The sequence below is a fragment of the Ranitomeya variabilis genome, chromosome 5 (assembly GCF_051348905.1).
Source record: "Ranitomeya variabilis isolate aRanVar5 chromosome 5, aRanVar5.hap1, whole genome shotgun sequence".
NCBI classification, from domain to species: Eukaryota; Metazoa; Chordata; class Amphibia; order Anura; family Dendrobatidae; genus Ranitomeya; species Ranitomeya variabilis.
Window position 1 is genome coordinate 620,814,899 of NC_135236.1, and position 23,460 is coordinate 620,838,358.

Below are 23,460 nucleotides of genomic sequence, written 5' to 3' on the forward strand. Positions count from 1 at the left end.
ATACAAGGATGGGAGTGGGGTAGCCGAGCCATGCATACAAGATGGGATGGGGGAGCCATGCATACAAGGATGGGAGTGAGGTAGCCAAGCCATGCATACAAGATGGGATGGGCGAGCCATGCATACAAGGATGGGAGTGAGGTAGCCAAGCCATGCATACAAGATGGGGGAGCCATGCATACAACAGGGGAAGCCACACAGAGTAGGACAGGATGGGGGGAACCAAGTATATCGAGATAGGAATGAGGGGACAATACATACCCGGCTTTTACTCGAGTCAATAAGCTTACCCAGTTTTCCATGGCCTCGGCTTATACTTGGGTTGGCTTATACTCGAGTATACTGTATATGTTATGTAATTTTCTGAATTATTTTTTTTTTACAGAAAATGATTTATTTGCAATATTTAAGTTTAGTAAATCATTTATTATGATTATTTCAATTCTCATAACAAATAGTGATAACAGAATAGCAATAACTTTTCAAAAATCAGAACAATTGTGCATATTTTTAAGGCAAACTCAAAATTCAGAACCACCGTTAAGCATGTCTTCTTTATTGCTCTAGTTATTGTAGATGACACATTGCCAGAAAAATGCTAAGATTTATGGACAAATATGATTTTCTTTTGAAATGATTCCATGAACAGACCTTGAGTTACAGTAGGCACAGCTTCAGTGCTATGTACAGTACATTGCTGGTTGCACATGTTGGGGTTTCTCAAGGGTTTGGAGTTCCACCAATCATCCACTGATTGTTTTTCAAAGATAACATACATACAGATTACCTATAAACATAAAATAAAATACTAGTGTGGACAGAGCACAACGTTTTCTGACTGGGTATCATTTTGAGTATTTGTTATGTAATTTTACATTAATTTCTACTATGTAGAATGAACCCAATTATACACCTCTTCTCCTGTTATCACGCCGACTTTTTTTAGAAAACACCAGTGATTGTCTTACCGCTGTCTCTAACATCATGTCCTCCCTCTATCTGAAACTGAACCTGTCAAAAACTGAACTCCTCGTGTTCTCTCCCTCTACTAACCTACCTTTGCCTGACATTGCCATCTCCGTGTGCGGTTCCATCATTATTCCAAAGCAACATGCCCGCTGCCTTGGGGTCATCCTTGATTCCGAGCTTTCATTCACCCCCCACATCCGATCACTGACTCGCTCTTCTTATCTGCATCTCAAAAACATTTCTAGAATTCGCCCTTTTCTTACTTTCGACTCTGCAAAAACTCTTACTGTCTCACTTATTCATTCTCATCTGGACTATTGTAACTCTCTACTAATCGGCCTCCCTCTTACCAAACTCTCCCCACTCCAATCTGTCCTGAATGCTGCTGCCAGAATCATATTCCTCACCAACCGTTACACCGATGCCTCTACCTTGTGCCAGTCATTACACTGGCTACCCATCCACTCCAGAATCCAGTACAAAACTACTACCCTCATCCACAAAGCACTCCATGGCTCAGCACCACCCTACATCTCCTCTCTGGTCTCAGTCTTCCACCCTACCCATGCCCTCCGCTCCGCTAATGACCTCAGGCTAGCATCCTCAATAATCAGAACCTCCCACTCCCGTCTCCAAGACTTTACACGTGCTGCGCCGATTCTTTGGAATGCACTACCTAGGTTAATACGATTAATCCCCAATCCCCACAGTTTTAAGCGTGTCCTAAAAACTCATTTGTTCAGACTGGCCTACCACCTCAATGCATTAACCTAACTATCCCTGTGTGGCCCATTAAAAAAAACCAACAAAAAAAACCATAATCAGGTTCCTCGCATCATGTTCTCATACACTTTATGCAGTTAATAGCACTCTGTGTCTGTACTACTACATACTTAGGCAGTTAACTGGTTCATGCAGCTTTACAAGAACACCCGAGACTTACACTATGGCTGGCCCAAATAACTAAAGCAATTGTTACCATCCACCTCTCGTGTCTCCCCTTTTCCTCATAGTTTGTAAGCTTGCGAGCAGGGCCCTCATTCCTACTGGTATCTGTTTTGAACTCTGATTTCTGTTATGCTGTTATGTCTATTGTCTGTACAAGTCCCCTCTATAAGTTGTAAAGCGCTGCGGAATACGTTGGCGCTATATAAATAAAAATTATTATTATTATTATTATTATGTAGGAATAATTGAGCTCCGAAAAACCCTACCCTTAAAGGGAACCTTCCTCAGAAAATCCTATTCATAGGGAGATGTAGGGTTAATCTATAGGTAAATGGCATTTTAATTCTGCTTGGCAACCATATTGAAGTTATGGCTACCAAGACAAAAATAACTTATTTTCTCCTGAAAGCCACTGGTTTTCAATAATATGGGTGTACAGTAGTTGCAGTCACTGTTCACTGCATTGTGAGTGGCAGGTATAAGCATGTATTTGCATTTTGATTAACCCTATATCTGCAGATAAAAAGATAAACAGCTTTTTTGAGGTGATACATTCCCTTTAATATAAAAAAGAAAAACAAATACATATGTAAAAGTAGTGTTATCTTAATAAAAATTCTACCAGTCATGTCTTACCTGCAGTGAAAAACAATATAGATTAACTTGTAACATAATTTAATGCTTTAACAACATATTTTAAATATGAACACAAATGTTCCTTCTGTATGTAATAAATTATAAATATCAATTTGCATTTGATTGACCCCTGATGGCGGCTAAAAAAAGGTATATATTAGGATATGTTTCCACGGTCAGGATTGACAGCGCTTTGGACGTAGCTTTTGTACGCGCGGTGATTCCGCATGTGCTCATTGAACCATGTGGAATCACCGCATCCTATACATTGGACTGTGATACTTATCTTGCGGAGACGGAGCATCTCCGCAAGATAAATTGACATGCTGCTGTCTAGAAAGACGCGCCGCATGTCCGATTACGCAGGGAAGCCGCGGGTGTACCTGCACGCATAGTGGAGATGAGATTTCATAAAATCCCATGCACTATGCTGAACATCTGGCCTCTGCGGATTGGATGCTGTGGCTGTACGCAGCATCCAATCCGCAGCATTTACTGACCGTGGAAACATTCTCTTATGGCCTGAGATCTCCAGTGTCCAAAGCACAATAAATAGATGAGCTGGAAGGGTTTAAAAAACATTAAATTATTTTACTCAGCTAGTTCTTCACCTGTCCCTACCGCCATAACTCCCCACCAGTACTCTGCTGACTTCTAAAGGCAGCTACTCTTCTCTGGATTTGGTCTCCTTCTCACTCTTCGCAGACACTTTCAATGCCAGTTAGGCCCAAGACAATATATTATGTCATGACATGAGCCATCTCACATGATTGTGTTGGGCGAAACATGTTGTGATTTCATGATACCAGAATGTGCATCAAGGCCTAACCAAAGCCAGAAACACAGGCAAAGAGTGAAGAGGAGACTAAGCGATGGAGCAAAGTGTGTATTTTAGGAATCTAGTGGAGTATTGTTGGGAAGCTACAGTAGTCCAAACGTGAGGGTCTAGGTGAGTATGTTAATTAATCGTTTTTAACCCTTTGCCCGGATTTGCATGAAATGAATTTCACAAATTTCCATTTTCCTAGGACACATGAATTTTGGTAAATTCCAATTAAATTAAATTTGTTTAGAACTGATGTCTAAGCTCAAACTGCTACCTACTCAGTTTTAATCAGGCACTTCAAATTTATACATTATTAGGGTAATTTCAGATCAGTGCAAATGTTTACGCCCTAAATAGTATTCCATTCCTCTTTCTTCAACAATTCAAGAAATATTGTATATTCTATGGATTTAAATTACTAAATAATGTTCAAATTATTCATTATTGAAAATCAATGGGTAACTGTGCTTGAGGTGAATTTTGGGGTTGTGGCACCGCAAGTCTGAGGTAATCATCTTCTACCACTATCCTCTATTTACCCTTCCATTTTCCAATACCTTTTGGTAGTATTCACTAATGGCTTTACTTAGTTTTACAATGACATAATATCTAATCATGATATATGTACTGTATACAACTGTTTGGAGTGGGTATCTGTATTCATTATTTTTTTGCCTCTGACCTGTGGTTCCACTATTGGTAGTCTTCACTGTCTTATCATCCTATATTGTTGTATCAGATATATATTTTTAATACAAGTTGTTTAATAAAAATTATTTTAGTACTTTATTTGGTTCTTTTATGTGCAATATTTTCTCTATATGGGTTATTGAGGTGAATTTAATAGATTATTTCAGGTTTCTAGCAAATTTATATGATACGATATAGGATGGTGTTTGTGGACACAGTTGGGAAGTCAAGTGCCTTGATAATTTGCTCTTGTAGCTCCACAATGTTTCAGTTGGTTCCCCAAGTAGTGGGTTGCCCACCCAACAGACTTTTCTTTAATATTGAGTCTTTGACAAGTTACCAAGTTAATAACAGTTGATCAGTGCACAATCACTTATGTGAACAGGTGTATTGAGTTAACCTTGTACTTTGAGCCACAAGTATTCTAATTCTATTGTTAAGCCTGAATCCACTGCTGGACCAGCAACCAGTATCCTGACAACTTTGTTTCTGACTTGATCTCTGTATCTAGTTCAGAACATGTATCCCAAATTTGAACCCAGTTTCCTGCCTACTGTGAACCTAGAACCCCTGTATCCAGAAGTCTGTAATCTCTGCTTGGTGTTCTGAATGTGAAGCTACTGAGACCCTACTGCTGCATGCTACAGATGCAACTCTAATGTCCATCCTGGGCCTAAATAACCATGGTTGTATCTTAAACCCTGACTATGGGTCTCCTAAGACAACTCTGATTACCAAAGACCTAGGTCTAAGTTGTATTTTGTATCATCCCTTAATGCTTGCTGATTGAAGGAAAGGTGACTTTTGGTAAAAAACTGTAAAACTGGGAAACGGCACCCTGAATCTTATGTTGTTACTGCTAACTAGGTTCACCAGTTGCTTGACTGCTTGAAAAAGGTTCTGCCAGACTGCTTGAAAAAGATTTGCTGCATTGAACCGAAACGTCGCCATCATGGGCTAAGTAAAACAATTCCTTATTCACACAGTGGTGTGCTGTTTCCTTTTTGGATTACTAGGTTCACCAGTACCTACCTACTGCTACTTTACTGTACTTTATGTTTTATTCATGCTGTATGGTCTAATTAACTTTTTGATTATGGTTCATGTAGAAAACATCTCTGCTATTCAAGTCCAAACTCTGAATTGCTTGTGTTGCGTTTTGTGCCTTTGTTTACTATCTTGAATGTTTACTGCTGTAACCCAAGACTAATGTTACAGTTAAGGGATTAATCGGTCTTATGATGTTAAGTGACTACAAGCTTCTGAATCCTTACAGCGAGCTCATTGCTTGCTGTCAGGACTCTTCAATGCTGCTGGCGAAAGCAGGTGGTTACGTGCCGTAAGTATGTGATTTGCATACATGCAGTAACCTGCTGAATAAATGTGTTCAGTCCTGCTCAATACAAGTGAACTGAGTGAAGCAGAGCATGTCTAGTCTGAATGTCTCACCCCCAACATCAGAGAATCCTGAGAGCATGCAGTGTGAGCACTCTGTGGGTTTAGAAGTCTTCACTCTTTTACCAGAATACCACACAACCCCTTAGAACTCAAGATTACCCTGCGGTCTGGTTATGTAGTGAGCGTGATAGTAGCAATAGAGTTGTCAAAAGTTTTGAAACCCATTGACTCACTGGACCTTTAAATGACAAATTACACTTTGCTTTATTTCATATAATCTTCAGAAGTGTGATTTTAGCCATTAGGGTATATAAATAAATAAAAACAAATTTAATGTTAGTGTTAACTTCATATAATTAAATGTACTTTTGCAGTTGCTTACCTTTTATTCTCTTAAACACTGCTATTTATCTCCATTGTGTCTTTCGAAAGATAAACAACCCAATATACTAAATTAAATGCTGCAAATGCCACTGGGAATAGTATTCTTGCATATTGGTCTATTTTGCTAGTTCCATTTAAAGGGTTTGTAGACATTCCTAGCTGTGAAAGATCTGCAGGTGGAGCTTCTAGTTGTGAACAGTAGGATGCCCCATAAGATGGTAAGTTGTCTTCAATTGACACATTTCCTTGAGAGACCATTGAGTTGACTCTCTTCTTTAAGTTGCAGTTGGAGTCAGAATGCTGAAGACAGAACACATCATACTTTACAGACATCAGACCTTATCATCAAAACTCAAGCAGAATAAAAGCCTTTCAGTAGTGTTTAATAAGAGTTTAATATGCCACTAATCTATTTTATTTAGTAACATAATATTAATGCTATAGAATAAAAGAGCAGTAGTCCCATCAGCCGCCACCAGTGACCAGAGGTAAATTTTATACCTCCGATCACAGCTGCGCCCTCACCCTGTAATTTGACAACGTGGGAACCGCGGTTGTCTGACTGGCGGTGAAGATTTTACCGCCAATCAGAAGCCGTGTTTGCCGCGCTGTCATTCACATGACAATGCAACAAACAACCGGTGTTCAGTGGGCTGAACCCAAACAGTAACAAGGACTTCCTGGTGAATTCCGTGTTCGGTGTCCATGTCCGAACACTAGGTGTTCGGTATGAACACTGAACTTTACTGTTTGGGTTCGTCAATCTCTAATATAGAGTGTACTGGTCGTCATTGCTTTTTTATTACTATTTGCTAAGGTCAACCCTTTTACCATCTGTGGCTCACAGATCTTCTACATTTTTATTGGGACCATATTCACACATTTGGTTTCTTCAGCTGTATGAAATACAGTCATCAAGCATGATTGTCATTGCTATTTATGTAATTTTAAAAACTAAGGTTTTTTTTCTATTTGTGTGCAGATATGCAATAATTTTTTTGTTAGTTTGCTTTTATTTAATGCTGACCAATTAGAAAAAATAAATAAATGTGGAAACACATAATTATTGCTGTAAAATGCTTCTGTCTAATTCATATAATGCTATTTTCAAATTATTTCAAATACTTTTAGATACCCAGGAAGAGCTCTCATTAGATCCAAAATGAGCAAATAAATATGTTTTTTCTTTTGTTTTTCCGTTTAAATTATTCTCTTGTCTTCTGCTAAATATTATAACACGTTTTTAAAAGTCACCACAACTAAACCGTGATAACGAAGTCTTCCTAAATATATATCTTTGTAAAAAAAAAGATCAAGCTTAGTGTTGAGCATTCCGATACCGCAAGTATCGGGTATCGGCCGATATTTGCTGTATCGGAATTCCGATACCGAGTTCCGATATTTTTGTGATATCGGAAATCGGAATCGGAAGTTCCCAGTGTATGGTTCCCAGGGTCTGGAGGAGAGGAGACTCTCCTTCAGGCCCTGGGATCCATATTCATGTAAAAAATAAAGAATTAAAATAAAAAGTATGGATATACTCACCCGTCCGGCGGCCCCTGGACCTTACCGATGTAACCGGCAGCCTCCGTTCCTAAGAATGCAGTGAGTTTAGGACCTGCGATGACGTCGCGGCTTGTGATTGGTCGCATGAGCGATCACATGAGCGGTCACGTGATCAATCACAAGCCGCGACGTCATCGAAGGTCCTTCACTGCTCATTCTTAGGAACGGAGGGTGCAGGTTACATCGGTAAGGTCCAGGGGCCGCCAGAGGGGTGAGTATATCCATATTTTTTATTTTAATTCTTTATTTTTTACATGAATATGGATCCCAGGGCCTGAAGGAAAGTGTCCTCTCCTTCAGACCCTGGGAACCATCCAGGATACCTTCCGATACTTGTGTCCCATTGACTTGCATTGGTATCGGGTATCGGTATCGGCGATATCCGATATTTTTTGGATATCGGCCGATACCATCCGATACCGATACCTTTGAGTATCAGAAGGTATCGCTCAACACTAATCAAGCTATAAAAAATATTAATGCGGAAATCTCATAGTAATAGCAAAAAATATATACATTTTACTTTTTGTTTCTCTGTGGTATCACAGTGGGATACTTTTATACTGCACCTTTATTACTCTATTTTTCTTTATACCATGCTTTTGTTTTATTATTATGATATAACAAAAAATATTTTTTGGCTCTTCTATATTTTTCCCCTGTTTAAGTCTCACTTCTGCATTGAAGTACATAATGCTGCCTTTGTCTATCTTTTTTTATTTTTCAAAAATCTAATTTTCCACTTTTCTTTTTTACTGAAATTTATTTTTCCTTCTGATTAAAAAAGGGTAAAAAAATATGTTTCTGTGGATCTCCTAAATTCACTTTGAATGGAGCTTTTGTATTTTATTGTGAACAGTGGAGTGGAACTGCAAAAGTGTGAAAATTGCAGCTTGGTTATAGTGCAAAGTGGCCATAGGCTGGTATTATTAGATAAGTCTGCCATTATGCTTTTACAGTTTTTTTTCTCGACATACATGCTATTTTCTTGGAAAGTGTTGACCACTCTTGGGGTGGTCACTGCTACATCATTAAACCATGTCCTATAATGACTTTACACAGTGCCAAGAAATTTTCGATGCAATTGTATGGAGACATTACCGTGACAATATCTCCTCCTTCAGTGGACGCTGTTACAGACACGGCTGCCAGTGAAGATTCTTTCGCTGTTTTCATCATTGCCTGCTGAGTCTGTCGATTGGTAAAATAATTCACTGCTGCAAACTCAATGAGTGCAGAGAAGACAAAGGCAAAGCATACAGCTATAAACCAATCCATAGCAGTGGCATAGGACACTTTTGGGAAGGAATGTCTTGCGCTAATGCTTAAGGTAGTCATAGTCAGAACTGTTGTAATTCCTGAAAGGTAACATAAAGAAAAATGACAGGTTTGGCATTTTTTTTAAAGAATTGATTCATTTTTACGGTATTTAAAATGTGACACATATAAAATAATTCCTAAACCTTAGAGACTGATGACTTAATGAGCGCATATTTTAATGATTGATAAAAGTTATTTTTAATTAAGAAAACACTTAAGTGTCTATTCAAGATTCTGTCAAAAATGCAGGACATAGTAGAACAGGATGATGCTCTCTTTTATACAGTCAATTGACTTCAGCCATGACTGAAACACAACAGGCCCAATTATAAAATCAATAGCATGTGTAAGGTGCCGTTGGTCTTGATCATGTTCTGGTTGGGGTCGATTGAGGGACAAAGCTTTTATTTCCTAATTAGCAAATTCAGGGATCATATTTAGCAGGTCATCTTGCCCCTGTGCAGACCATCTTGCCCCTGCGCAGACATGTCTGTATGCTTTACATCGAATATAAGGCCTCCACTAGAGAAGTTGTCATCACAAGAAAGCTTTGTTTGATTAAAACATTGTTATTTTCTTAAGATAATTATACGGTATACAGATTTGTCCCGCCTTAGATATACTCTTGACTCAAGAAATCCAGAGACGTGTGGTAGAAGTTTTACAAGCTTGGTAAAAAAACATTTTGGAATACTCTTGCATGAGATGTTTATGCTTTACATTTCTATGGATGGAGGCCTAGATGTTGTGATGCAGATTGAAGCCTGTCAAGTTTTTGTATCATGCAGTAATATTGTATTGAACTAAATTTTACAAGAAATTAGAATCCTTCAACAAATTTGAGCAAACATAAGATTTTAACTATACGGAAAAATGGAGAAACAATATAAAATACACGATGGACATATAAATGTCAAGGAGAAGTTGTCTTGCTAAATTGCAAGCTAATAACTCTAGGACTGAGAGACAGTAGTGACAAGCATATTGGTTGGATGAATTTTCTTACATTCAGAATCTGCACTCTATATCTGAAAACTAAACGGCAAATGAATGAAGAAAGGAATGTTAAAGGGAACCTATCATGAGATTCATGTTGCCCAAATCACAGGCAGCGTGAATCAGATACTGGCTGGGTTAATGCATATGTGAATGTTTTATTCAAGTACTCTGCAGAACTTCATAAAAACTATAATTAGAAAAGCCTGCCAGGGAAAATGTGTCTTGGCTGACTTGTCCCCAGTATTGTCTTTACATCCAAATATCGATTAACTGATAGGTCTTTCTCTATAGATACATATAAAGAGAGACTTATTAGTTTTAAAGCTTGAGGTGGGAAGAAGCCCCAGACAAATTAGCCAAGACATAAAGTCTATAGCTGTCATTTTAAAGTATGTTTCCTTTGAAACATGACTGGGTTTCAAAGTAAAAAATTCATGGCAGCTACCAATCAGCCAATGCCTGCTTCATGTTGCCATGCCTCGGGCAGCATGAATCCAATAATAATTTCTTGGTGGTGATGACCCTCTTTACGCAGAAGAAATTGTGCTATAATAATAAACATTACTCCATGGACCAACATGATATTTTTTTCTAAAAATATACATCATGCATGCAACCTGTTTATTAGTTGAATGCATGGATTGTTTTAATAAATGGATAACACTGATACACAACTAATCCAAGATCCATACCAGCAACAGTTCTTGCTGGGACCGATTCTTTGTTGATCCAAAACACAACTTGAGACAAGACAACGGTCATGCTGCATGGGATGTATGTATGGATGATGTAATATCCTATTTTTCTTCGCAGGAAGAACAACACAACTTGATGAGAATATTCACCTACAACAGATAAGCATTGGATGACAAATGAGTAGCAGTGACATTGACTTTATGGAAATACCACTGAACAGTAGTCGTACCAAAAACTGTTCTGGCTGGAACAGATTCCTTGTTGATCCAAAAAGAAACCTGGGAAAGAATGACGGTCATTATGCAAGGTATATAGGTTTGTATTACAAAATAACCCATTTTCCTTTGCAGATGAAAGTGTACCGTCATAACAATATATTCACCTGTTAACGAGAAAGAAGTAAGATTACAATGATATGCTAACAATGATTTTAGTTATCTTAAACAAAAGGTTGAAATTATTGAAAAATTTAGGATTGAAAAAGAAAAATGTCCGCACTTAGTCTTTACATCCAGGTGCAGGTCACAATGTGATGGCACACAGAGCTCCTTTGACTTCCTTGACTGTGTGCTCTTTAATATGAATACTTATTGCACTCACAATTATGCCTACTTACAGTGGCCAATATCAATTGATATTTTTATCTACAAAATCGTTGGACCATTGACCACCACATGTGGACCTGATTTCAGCCACAAATGGCTACTACCGCTTGAGATTCCATCCTTTAAGCTTCGCTATAATAAACTTGAAGAACAATATATGATGCTCTACTCAACCACATATATCAAAGAGCAATTTTTCTATGGGAACATATCTGTGTATTCCTATGTACAGACTCTTGTGTTTAAGATAGGTATTCCTATGTATAGAACAAGGTGCAAACCATAGCATGAAATTGAAAGGCTTATATATGTAGAGTATGGACCTACATAAGTCAATCTACTGCCATAAAATATGTGTACTTGTATGGTGTACTAATTGTTTTGTTATTTTTTGTAAAGTTATACATTTTCTCTTTATTTACACCGGTTATATAACATGTATTGCCATCTCTAGGTTCGCTTCAAAGAATCATGAATGATACACAGCAGATATTGATTGCAATCTAAATGCACTGGGATCTTGCTGGATTATTTTCAAATTAGTTTTACAGCGAGCTGCCTAATCACATAAAAATACTGAGTAGTCATAATATAAAAGCGGCATCGCAGAAATCTGTATAATAGCTAGAAAACATCAGAGTAGATCACAAAAACCATATTAGGTAACTTAACTGTACAGCTTAATTGTAGGAAAAATATATCTTTGTATTGTGCTAGCCAGTAGGTGCAAAAATATTAAAATTTTTGAGTCCTCAGTGTTTGATACCTTTCAACAGCAAATAAAAAAGATGGTAACAAGTAACAAGCTTTCGAGACTACTCAGGTCTCTTCATTAGGCACAGATTAAAACAAAATCTGAAAAGTCACATATTTATACACAACGGGACATAGAATAGATAAGTAAATAAGACAAGTGACGTGAAACAGAACTATCAATACGGGAAAGGGAGAAAATAGCTGTAACAGTAAATATTGGAGCATTTCATTGAAAAGGAGGGTGAAAGTTTTATTGTCCCCTGATTGATGTCTGGTCTGCGGTTAAGGGGAGGGGTAAAAGGTTGTGATGCCTCCAAAAGGTTTGAGGAGCACTTTGCTCAATTCCATGTGACACATTCATTCCTGCTTTGAGTTTGTCAAAGGCTGTCATAAGTTTTCACTCCTGTAAGGTTTGCTGCATAGTGTTCTTCCTGCAATATACAGGCTCCTTCACTTAAAAAGAGCCTTGTTTTTCAACCGTTGTGGGAGTTGCTGGGCTAAAGTAGCTTGTGGCATAGCAGATGAGCGTAGACTTATGTCGTTGACATAGGTTTTTGGCTGGCACTCTTACTCCTCTCAGCTGTATCTGCACTTCAGTCACATGTCATACCAGTCGCATTGGCCATGCCTCCGATATAAATATTACTTTATTTCTTTACAAATTAATGCACACCTTATAATATATTTTTTTGTTTTATTTTTTTTACTTTTTGGTCTAAATTTTTTTTATTTATGATTTTTTTTATTCAAATGAAAAAAACATTTGCTTACAAACTTGATTTAACAAATACTAATACTGTAGATTCTAAGTTAATCGATTCAATCTCAAGTTACCTGTATTAGACTTCAATGTTTCACTGGAAACAGTTTGTCCAACAAGATCATACTGTAGAAGACTTGAAGACTCTCGTGGCACTTCAACTGAATACAGAGGACCCTTTTTCCAGGTATAAATAATTTCAGATTTGGGATAGGCATCTGTGGATGAGTAATACATATGACAGTCGCAAACATGCTGTTAATTCGATAGATACAATAAAAGAAATAACATTTTTTACAAAGAATTGCATATGATGAAATGTTTAGGATATTTTTCAATATTTATGCCTAACTAGATGGTGGCCCGATTCTAATGCATCAGGTATTCTAGAATATGTATGCGTAGTGTATAGCAAAGCCCACGTAGTATATTGCACAGCCACACAGTACATTGCACAGCCCACGCAGTACATTGCGCAGCCAACGCAGTACATTGCACAGCCAATGCAGTACATTGCGCAGCCAACGCAGTACATTGCGCAGCCCACATAGTACATTGCACAGCCAACGCAGTACATTGCACAGCCCACGCAGTACATTGCGCAGCCAACACAGTACATTGCGCAGCCCACGCAGTACATTGCACAGCCCACATAGTACATTGCACAGCCCACGTAGTATATTGCGCAGGCCTTGTTGTATATTGCACAGCCCATGTAGTATATTGCGCAGTCCACGTAGTATATTGCGCAGCCCACGTTGTATAGTCAAGTAGTATATTGCCCAGCCACGTAGTATATTGCACAGCGCATGTAGTATATTGCCCAGCCCATGTAGTATATTGCCCAGCCCATGTAGTATATTGCCCAGCCATGTAGTATATTGCCCAGCCACGTAGTATATAGCACAGCCCATGTAGTATATAGCACAGCCCATGTAGTGTATTGCACAGCCACGTAGTATATAGCACAGCCCATGTAGTATATTGCCCAGCCCATGTAGTATATTGCCCAGCCACGTAGTATATAGCACAGCCCATGTAGTATATTGCACAGCCACGTAGTATATAGCACAGCCCATGTAGTATATTGCCCAGCCCATGTAGTATATTGCCCAGCCCACGTAGTATATAGCAATGTGGGCATCATTTCCCTGTTAAAAAAATAAATAAATAAAAAATAGTTATATACTCACCTTCCGGAGCCCCCGGATCCAAGCGAAGCGGTTACCGACGCTGCTCGTGTGCTCCGGACCCAAGAGTGCATTGCGGTCTCATGAGATAATGACGTTGCGGTCTCGTGAGACTGCTACGTCATCATCTCGCGAGATTGCAGCATGGACTGGTTAAGCGTCGCGAGCGGGAAAGGCCTGTTGTCGATCCGAGGGCCGACGGACGGTGAGTATATAACAATTTTTTATTTTTTAAATTATTTTTAACATTAGATCGTTTTACTATTCATGCTGCATAGGCAGCATGAATAGTAAAAAATTGGTCACACAGGGTTAATATCAGCGGTAACGGAGTGCATTACACCGCGGCATAACGCTGTCCGTTACCGCTGCCATTAACCCTGTGTGAGGGCAGACTGGAGGGGAGTACGGAGTGGGGACTGACTGCGGGGAGGAAGGAGCGGCCATTTTTCCGCCGGACTGTGGCCGTCGCTGATTGGTCGTGGCTGTTTTGCCACGACCAATCAGCGACTTTGATTCCATGACAGACAGAGGCCACGACCAATGAATATCCGTGACAGAAAGAAAGACAGACAGACAGAAGGACAGACAGAAAGACGGAAGTGACCCTTAGACAATTATATAGTAGATTAATTTTTGAAGGGAGGCACACATAGGATCAGGAGCACAGATCAAATTGGAGCAAGTACCTAATTTTTAATTGAAAAACCAATTCAACTGCAGCATTTTTGTTGAGCAATAATATCCAGATCATTAAGTATTGAAAACTTTTACTATTTTAAGAACTTTAACTATCTTCTTTTCCCTTTTAATATGAACCCTATAAATAATAAAGCCCTATAATATCACAATGGTACCTATAGGGCTTATTAAGTTTAGCAAGCATTGAACTTTTAGTATAAGGGTTTTAATGTTGCCTGCCCCCTTTCATTTGTTATACTTTAGCCTCCAGAACAAGTTCTAAAGTAATCATATGTGAAACATTATCTGCTCCAGCATATGCTAGTGTTCAAATCTGCTCTAGATGGATTCACTCTTTGATCCTATAATGGGCTACTCATGGATCCACATTAAGCCCGTTGAAAAAAAAGTTCATACTATAATATATCACAACTAATCTAATCTGACTTAACTGAACTAATCTTTCATATCCCTCATAGATCCTATAAAAACAAAGCCAGTGTGTCCAGAGCTTAATCCAGTTAGGCTCTGTTTATAATATATTTATGCTGCTCTATCCTTTCAAATAAGATACATAATGGACCACCACCAATCCTAGTAATTCTAATCAAAAAATTGAAAAATAAGTTGAGACAACAATTGGTCATCAGACCAAATATTTGTAAAAGTATTAGTATAATCTTTCGATCTGCAGCACTAAAATTATAGATTAATTCTGATGTCAAATTAAAGTGGTTGTTCAATAACATTTTCTCATTTTTTTATTTTTAAATATCATATTACTGATTGCTGAACAGCCTACACATCATAGTGTACCAAGAAAAATTACAGAAAGACTTATAACATTAAGGCCGGCGTCACACTAGCGAGTTTTACGGATGTATGAGCGCATAAACTACGTCCGTAAAATACGCATTGCACACGGCCCAATGAATCTCTATGGCCCAGCTCCTATCTGCCGTATATTACGCATCCATAATATACGGTCTTGTACGGCCGTAGAAAATCGCAGCATGCTGCGTTTGTCACCGTATTGCGCAAAAAAATTGCCAATGAAAGTCTATGGGGGCGAGAAAAATACGGATTACACACAGACCATGTGTGTGGCTTGTGAGAAATATGCACCGGTGTTAGAGAAAAGCCAGTAATTCAATTGCCGACTTTTCATTTCTCCTTACCAAACCCGACATGATATGAGACATGGTTTACATACAGTAAACCATCTCATTTCCCTTTTTTTTTGCATATTCCACACTACTAATGTTAGTAGTGTGTATGTGCAAAATTTGGGCACTGTAGCTTGTAAAATAAAGGGTTAAATGGTGGAAAAAATAAGCCAGTGACTGAGGGCAGATATTAATAGCCAGGAGAGGGTCCATGGTTATTGGCTCCCCCTGGCTACAAACATCTGCCCCCAGCCACCCCACAAAAGGCACATCTGGAAGATGCGCCTATTCTGGCACTTGGCCACTCTCTTCCCACTCCTGTGTAGTGGTGGGATATGGGGTAATGAAGGGTTAATGTCACCTTGCTGTTGTAAGGAGACATTAAGCTAGGTTAATATTGGAGAGGCGTCAATTATGACACCTATCCATTATTAATCCAATAGTACGAAATGGTTAGGTCTTACTAATATTAAGACTGAATCACCGAATGACGTACTAAATTTTTATAAAGATAAATCATATAAAACATTAACTTTTAATGTTAATTGTTTAAAATATTATGAATGTACACCAAAAAACACAATCTCAACACCAAGATCCACATAAAAGCATCTGTGTAGTGAGGTGGGAGGGGCGAGAAACAAGATTGCTCTAGTATACTACTAATGTTTCCCTGCTTACCAGCGGAGGTTGGCACCCTATTCCTGAGGAGTGGTGCCCCCTCCCTATCCCTATATGACCCTGTTGAAAAGATACAGGGTGCACTGGGCTCAGCAGTAAGGTAGCATATGTTAATAATCAGATCAACATGGCACTCTGCTTCTGATATATCCTATGGTACATGTACTGTATCAAAGGGAGGCTGGTATCGCTGAGAAAAAGACAAAAATAGTTTTCACAAATAATGTGGATATACTGGAGAAATTGTATATATATATATATATATATATATATATATATGTATATATATATATATATATACGTTAAGTTGGTATAATATTAGTTTCAGTATAACACAAGAAAAAGAGAGATTACAAGGTACAGGCAGATGTCAATATTCAATCTTGCACATAGTCCAGGTAAAATATAGGGTAATGAAATCCTAATTCTGGGGAAAGAGAGGTGCCTTAATATATGCACCCAAAGGGTTTCTGTACACATTAGTAGCTAGGTTGCATACTCCCATTGCACATTTCCCCAAGTTCCAAGTAAATGCAGTTTTTAGGATTAATATTCCCTTACCACTGTAATTATATCACATACATAGAAAGCCCAGTATGCATAGTCTAGTTCTTGATGCCTTTCCGCACCATTTGTTTCATCAGGAGAATATACTGGCATAGAAAGATCAAGACTTGTCTTATATCTTCAAAGTAAAAGATCAGAAAGACAGCTTGGGACTAGTGTCCATCAGCGTGAGTCAGGGAATCAGTGTCCGCCATACTCACACCTAACAGCAGCCCCTTCCTTTGAGCCATCAAGGTAATGTACTTCCGGGTAATCCTGACATCCACTTCCTGTGTTGGTGGAATGCAAGTGCGGTTCACCACGCACATGCACCGAGTGTCAATTTATGCAATCACTGGGGAGTTTCCCTCCATGCTATTGGGATGCAGATGTGATTCACCGTACGCACGTGTCGTGTTTGCTTCCACCTAGGGTTGGTATTATTATTACTTCCCCCCATTAGCAAACTATCAATGCCATTTGTCAATCAGCCACTGATTTTATAGCTTCGGAAGGTGGTTTTACCCATAAACACAGGGGATACATAAATTTATATCTATAACCAATGTAATTAGATTCACTTATTTAGGTGAGGTGACTGAACCTATAAATCCCAATATAAGGAAAAGAGGGATATGAGTAAAAAAATATATCGGGGTGTAAGTCAACAGAATATAAAAGATAATATTATGATGCAATAGTCATAACCAATTCAGGCCAAAACCCATCCTGGTCAATGGGCCTATATAGCAGATTTCTCTCTGGGGTCAGCAAAACACGGAAAACAGGCACAACCCAAAGATGCAGAAAGGAGGAGAGTGGGGGATCACAGAATGCAGCCAAACTGAAGCTGTTCATTGAGACCATCCGGAGATACACTTCTCATACGATGGATCCACTCATTGTACAGCCACAATAAAGTTCTCAAAAATGCATTCATTTTACTTACAACTGCCAAACTTGAGTGGACATGCATGTCCATCCATTGGAAAATTTATTAACCTCATAGGGCATTCTGCTTTGATGGTCAACCTGGAATAAAAGTAATGATGGCATAAATCAGATTTTATACTAGGTCAGTGCTATTAAATTCATGCAATATCTTTATTTTTATGATAGTTTAACCAGTTTAACTCGGCCATTTCCCCCTTTCTGAGCCAGGCACATTTTCAGGTTTTATTATCCAAACACTTTTAATGGCACTAAAAAATGTTGTTTGGATATTTAAGTAAGTTTTACCTTTTTTTCCAATACTTAGGGGCTTAATTTTAATGTAATTTTATATTCTTTTCTTGCTGATATTGGGAGAAAATGCAAAGTAAAAGAGAAGTTAAATTGCTATTTTTAATTTTATTTATTTTTTCTATTTAGACTGGCATTGTCTCTTTTTTTTCTTTAGTTTTGTTTTTGCTCTTTATGACTTTTTCTATTTTATTTTTATTTATTTTTTTTTGCAATTATTTTACACACTATGCCCCTTTAAGATCTAACAAGGCTCTTGGAAAATAGGGAGTAAAAAAAGTGCAAAAATGAAAATTCTCTGTGATAGGATTGGTTTAAAAAATGTGGGCCTGTTAGTATATAAATATAGTTTAAAATGTTAATTTTTCAAAATGTAAACCAGCCCAATTTGCTGAAAATCAAAACGTCTACATGTAGAAAAATGAATATTAATAAAGACAAACTGAGCCATAATCTTCTACAGATTTTAAAACTCTCTGACAAAAATAGTGTTTTGGTAGTTTGAAAAAATATGTATTTTTGTAAAACAATTTAAATTTTAACTAAATTGATGAAGACATACTGATAGCGATTCAAGATTGTGAGCCCCAATGGGGGCAGTGCCAATAATGTCTGTAAAGCGCTGTGTTATTAATGGCGCTATATAAATGAGTAAAATAAATGAATACATATAGCAAAGTGGTGTGATGCTGTTTTTAATGCTGTTTGTGGAAAGTACTATACTCATGCTAATGGTAAAAATAGGTATTGCATGTTTCAAAAACATTTCACAATTTTAATCAGAGAAAAGAGTGACATGTATTATATTTTATAATTGAAAAAAAAAGTTTTCAGCTTTTAATTTAACATTAAACAGTTGGCCTTGGAAGAGTTAAGTCGTCTGGCTGTTCTTTGGCTTCCGATGTTCATTGAAGCACCACTATACTTATGATGGCCATCATAGCTAGTTCTTGTCATTACTTGAGGCTTCAAATTGGCCAAATGTCCCCTCTAGTAAATGAATTAATTGGTGGTCCACAATATGAGATGCTTCCAGATGACCTACTTTTAGTCTGCCTTTTAACACTAATTATCAGGGTCAGCTAAAGTTTAATATCATGTTATGCTTTGACATTTACGGGTGATTTAGTATGTATCACGTGAAAATGTCAAATGGAAACAGAAAGAAACTGTATTTTAAATGCATACAAATTGTTTCGCCTCAGACATAGTTGTTTCGGATGCAATTTGCTTACCTCATTGTGTAGAGGATGGTCCCATTCTGCATGATTCTGAAAAGTTTATTAGGGGTTGTCATATTGTGAGAGATTGACTTTTTCCCATTTCTGAAAAATGTATCTGGAGTCCAGATCTTACTGACCATTAAGTTATTTAATCTTAAAATTTCTGTAGGGCCTTCAAACTTTAGTCGCTCGTCAATCCACGTCTGCCGGAAAAAAACGTCCATTGTGTATTCCTAGAGGAAAATTAAGACCATTAAAGGTTTCAGGCCACAACACCAGACCCAGTAATTTAATAGACAACTTAACTAGCATGTTAGCCACACTTGTGTCACTGCTTAATGATTTTAATCCTATTACCATTAAGCAGTTACTTAAAAAAGCTATGACAGGGGGAGAGGGAATGAGTCTTTTACTTAACGTCTCGCTGAGCAAAAACTTAATCAAGCAGTACAAAATGGCTTGAATGTTTTAAGGCAAATTAGCTGAAAACCTGTAGAATAATTATATGCAAATATATACTTAAAAAAAGTCAGTAACACATTCTAAACTAAAGAACAAGGAAGCTTTATTATTCTGTGCTTTATATTCTGAAAACTATTGACTTTTTAACAAATTAATTATGTAAATCTGTACATTATACTATCATTACACATTTCAATATATAATTTGGTCCCGTTATGTGGAAAAAATATATAAACATATTGTAAAAATGGAGGCAGTTTTGGTTCTACACGACACAGCCATATGTTCTCAGGATGCTACGCTATCATGTTTCTTCATGGCACAGTATACGGTAGAACATTATTGCAATAATTCTTTAAAGGAACATGGCATTTTTTCTATCAATTCTGTATGAACCAATAGAACAAAAGCATTTACCATTTTATCCTAATTTTAAAAAATATATCTATTTATATTATTAGAGACTACAATAAGGTTTTACTGGCATGAATTTTGATCATTAGAAAAAGTATAAGAAGCACCAATCTAGTATTTATAATCTCATCTTTTTATACACTTTCATTGGGCTTTTTTCATGACTTACACCCTAGAATGTGTTACTTTCTAGGTATTCTCACACATTTTATTAGGAATCCCTTTGATGTAGACCAACATTTTTGTAATCTTGAGCTCATGAGCAAATACTCATTCTCTAACACAAATCCCAATTTTTTTTATGATCACAATTGGACTATGTTTTGATTTTCATTGCTTTAAACATTGTTATAGTCAGTCCAATGCTGTGGCTCACATTACTGTTATCTATACCGATACCTCTCATTACTTGCATCAATGGCCACCAATGAATATCTTATGAATGACTGATCTTGAGTAAATATGACTGCATGGCAAATTTAAAAATCTTCTTAGAGATGGCAAATTTTCCAATTCAAAATACATGTGGAGAAGTGGATATGCTGCTCATCAATTTTCTCATTAGATACTTATGTCAGAAAACATAGAGAGAATAGAACAGGTAATGTGGTTTTATTCTCAACAGGTTTTGAAGTGTACTCACTTCTTCATCAGGAGACGAGAAGACCTGTTTTCCCGATGAAGAAGCGAGTACACTTCGAAGCACATTGAGAATAAAAGTACATTTCCTGTTTAACAATTTCAAGTGTTGTGTCTTCTGATATCGGTATCTAGCAGAGTGGCACATCTGATTCTCAACATTTATGCATTTCATAGTTGGGTTGGCCAACCTGCAATCTGCAGCAGCTTGGCCCCTTATTTCTAGGTCTGCCTAAGTGTTGTACTTACAACAAGACCACTTTACACATTTATAAACTTCTGTTGTCTGGATTACACTCTACTTTGCACTCCTTTGTCCTTCTAGTTTTACTCATATTTTCGAACTTGACACGGTTAACATAATGCATCAAGATAAACTGCCGTAAAACTGTAACTCAACTTCCAAACTTAACATGTTCAATGGCTCATGCTGTGTATCAAAGTTTCCTGCATCAAGATCATTTTTGATCATCAAATAAGTAACATGTTGCATGTCATGTTAAGGAAATATTACATCTATTTTTTTAAATAAATTATCATTATCTTATATACAAAATATACACCATGAAGTTGCACTAATATCTCCTTCTTTAACCTTAAGGTAGATTTTTTAGGTTTTGTTGGATATAGTAAGGACATTGGGAGTAATGCCAATTTTACATTCAGCATAATCTAAATGTAAAAAACTTACATAATAAAGTAAAGATTAAATCAATGTATTACCAAAGCACATGTTCTTATTTTCTTCATTGAATCCAAATAATGTAAGGCCTAATGTATTTTTGCATGTAATGACTATTCTAGTTTGTCTCTTTGCATTAGTTTGTGTCTTATTTAGACAATCTCTAATATAGTTTGAAGACTTTAAAAACAAAGGGAGTTTTGTTCAAATTTCGACTCCATGGATCTGGTATGTTGATTCATGAATATTTAAATTATGTAAACAATTTTTTCTTTTCCCCTCCTTACTTTTTTCTTCTTGCTTCTTTTCTTTTTTTTATGTTAAATTAATATATTAGGAATTGTTTGCCATTACTCCTATTCTCCTGATATTTATTTGAATTATTATTACATTGTGATGCAACAAAAATCAATAACCTTTTTACACAAACACTTCGAAAACTTTAGATTTCTAACACATTTAAATTATTTTATTTTTCCCTGAATAAAGTGGCTAATATTGTTGTGTTATGTAATCATTTACCAATTTCTGGTCAACTAACGTTTGTATATAAAGCACATTTGTAGAAATAGGGCACAAATTCCTTCTCTAGAATATACTGACAAGAAGATTATACTAAGTAATCTGTTCTAATCAGTTTGCTTAAGCACTGCCGATGCATTATAACATGAGAGACTAACACAGTAACTACAACTATTTACTATGGGATACATTTTACCCAACATGCAGAAAAAAACTGAAACAATAAAATGAAACTCTTACCATATCAACATCCGAAACTGGACCAAAGCTTGTTACGTATATATCAGTTTTGACTTCAGTGACGCGACCTGAAATTTTTGTTTAAAACTATATTTGTGATTAAATGAAATGATCTCATTTGCATAAAAATGATGATTGGTTCAAAAAAAGAACAGCAAGGGAAATTAACAAAAATATTAACAGACAGTACAAATACAATGATAGAACGAATATGAGAGTTCGATCTCTAATAAAAGTATAGTATTTTGCCCTTAAAAAGAAAAATACCTCCAAATCCAGGACGTAGTCTGTTGTCATACCCATCCAGTAATCTATCTAAGATGCGAGTTATATTTTCTGAGAAAACATTGTCATAGACAGAAGAATCTCCAAAACCTTTTGTCCTGTGAACATATGGATGTTCATATGGATATATTAAATATTTATTTTGATCTACATTCATACAAGTTTCTTTAGAATGGCTCGATGTGCAGGATTGTAAATGTATGTATCATACACATATGTCTCAAGTTAATTTTTCTACTTACCATGAAGCAACGTAGTACATCCAGAAGATTAGCCAAGCCATGCTTCCGTGCTGATAAAATTTCCAGTAAGATCTCTGTGTCCAGTCACCCGTAGTAAGCTTCACATGCCATAGGTTTTCCTTTTTCTTTTTCAACAATCCATCTTAATTTTGATGAAAAACTGTGTAGTGCAGAAGGAGGTTTTCTCCCCCTTTTTTGCTCTTTGATTTCCTTTTGCAAGGCAAAGACTCAACTGACTTGCTCAGCTGAGGGAATTAGATGTTTGAAGGGACAGTACACGGTTGGAGAGCATTGACAATAATCGAATGAGGCATTATGGGAGATTAAAAGGAAGATATCCACAGCCAGTTTTGGCATAGAATTAGCAGAGACCCGTTAGGAAACTTGGACAAACCATGATATCTCGCTGATGAAGAAATGGACGTTGCTCTGGTCATGTGAACTGAAATGGATTGAATATTAACATTACAATATGTTACATTTTCACTGTTGTATGGAAAAAAAGATTTAACATTTTGAAGTCAATGGCTGTGTGATATTGTGCCTACATATAATTTCAGCATGGTGTAATAAATGCAGTAATTAGTTTTATCTATACAACTTGTTGTTACTAGTTATTAACCCAAAGCAGTATGAAATGTTATTGGAGAGTGTGGGAGTAAAAAGGGCTGAGATATAATATCAGACACAGC

At 37.0% G+C, this 23,460-nt stretch overlaps 1 protein-coding gene across 3 annotated transcripts; it reads right to left on the reverse strand.

The window, feature by feature from the left end:
* Nucleotides 1-414: 414 nt before the first annotated feature.
* On the reverse strand, nucleotides 415-23,157 carry GABRA6 (gamma-aminobutyric acid type A receptor subunit alpha6). 3 transcript variants are annotated; one of them, XM_077266109.1, is made up of 10 exons: nucleotides 22,769-23,150; nucleotides 22,509-22,624; nucleotides 22,242-22,309; nucleotides 19,295-19,515; nucleotides 17,767-17,849; nucleotides 12,628-12,771; nucleotides 10,662-10,814; nucleotides 8,519-8,775; nucleotides 5,850-6,151; nucleotides 415-787 (listed from the first exon to the last, which is right to left on the reverse strand). In XM_077266109.1, the coding sequence occupies exons 1-9, from the start codon at nucleotides 22,807-22,809 to the stop codon at nucleotides 5,861-5,863; spliced, it is 1,374 nt and encodes a 457-aa protein (XP_077122224.1). In that variant the 5' UTR covers nucleotides 22,810-23,150; the 3' UTR covers nucleotides 415-787; nucleotides 5,850-5,860. The 3 variants fall into 3 exon arrangements, with proteins under 3 accessions (XP_077122224.1, XP_077122226.1, XP_077122225.1); XM_077266111.1 differs by lacking the exon at nucleotides 10,662-10,814 and adding an exon at nucleotides 10,429-10,581 and having other exon boundaries at nucleotides 417-787; nucleotides 22,769-23,157; XM_077266110.1 differs by lacking the exon at nucleotides 415-787 and having other exon boundaries at nucleotides 5,713-6,151.
* Nucleotides 23,158-23,460: the final 303 nt, after the last annotated feature.

Bases quoted from the DNA above. Each gene is read 5' to 3' on its own strand.
- GABRA6 (XM_077266109.1), bottom strand. From the start codon at position 22,809: ATGGCTTGGCTAATCTTCTGGATGTACTACGTTGCTTCATG. The intron at 22,310-22,508 runs GTATTTTTCTTT...CAAAAATTTCAG, and splicing joins ACTACGTCCTGGATTTGGAG to GTCGCGTCACTGAAGTCAAA. The intron at 19,516-22,241 runs GTAAGAGTTTCA...ATTTTCCTCTAG, and splicing joins CAGTTTCGGATGTTGATATG to GAATACACAATGGACGTTTT.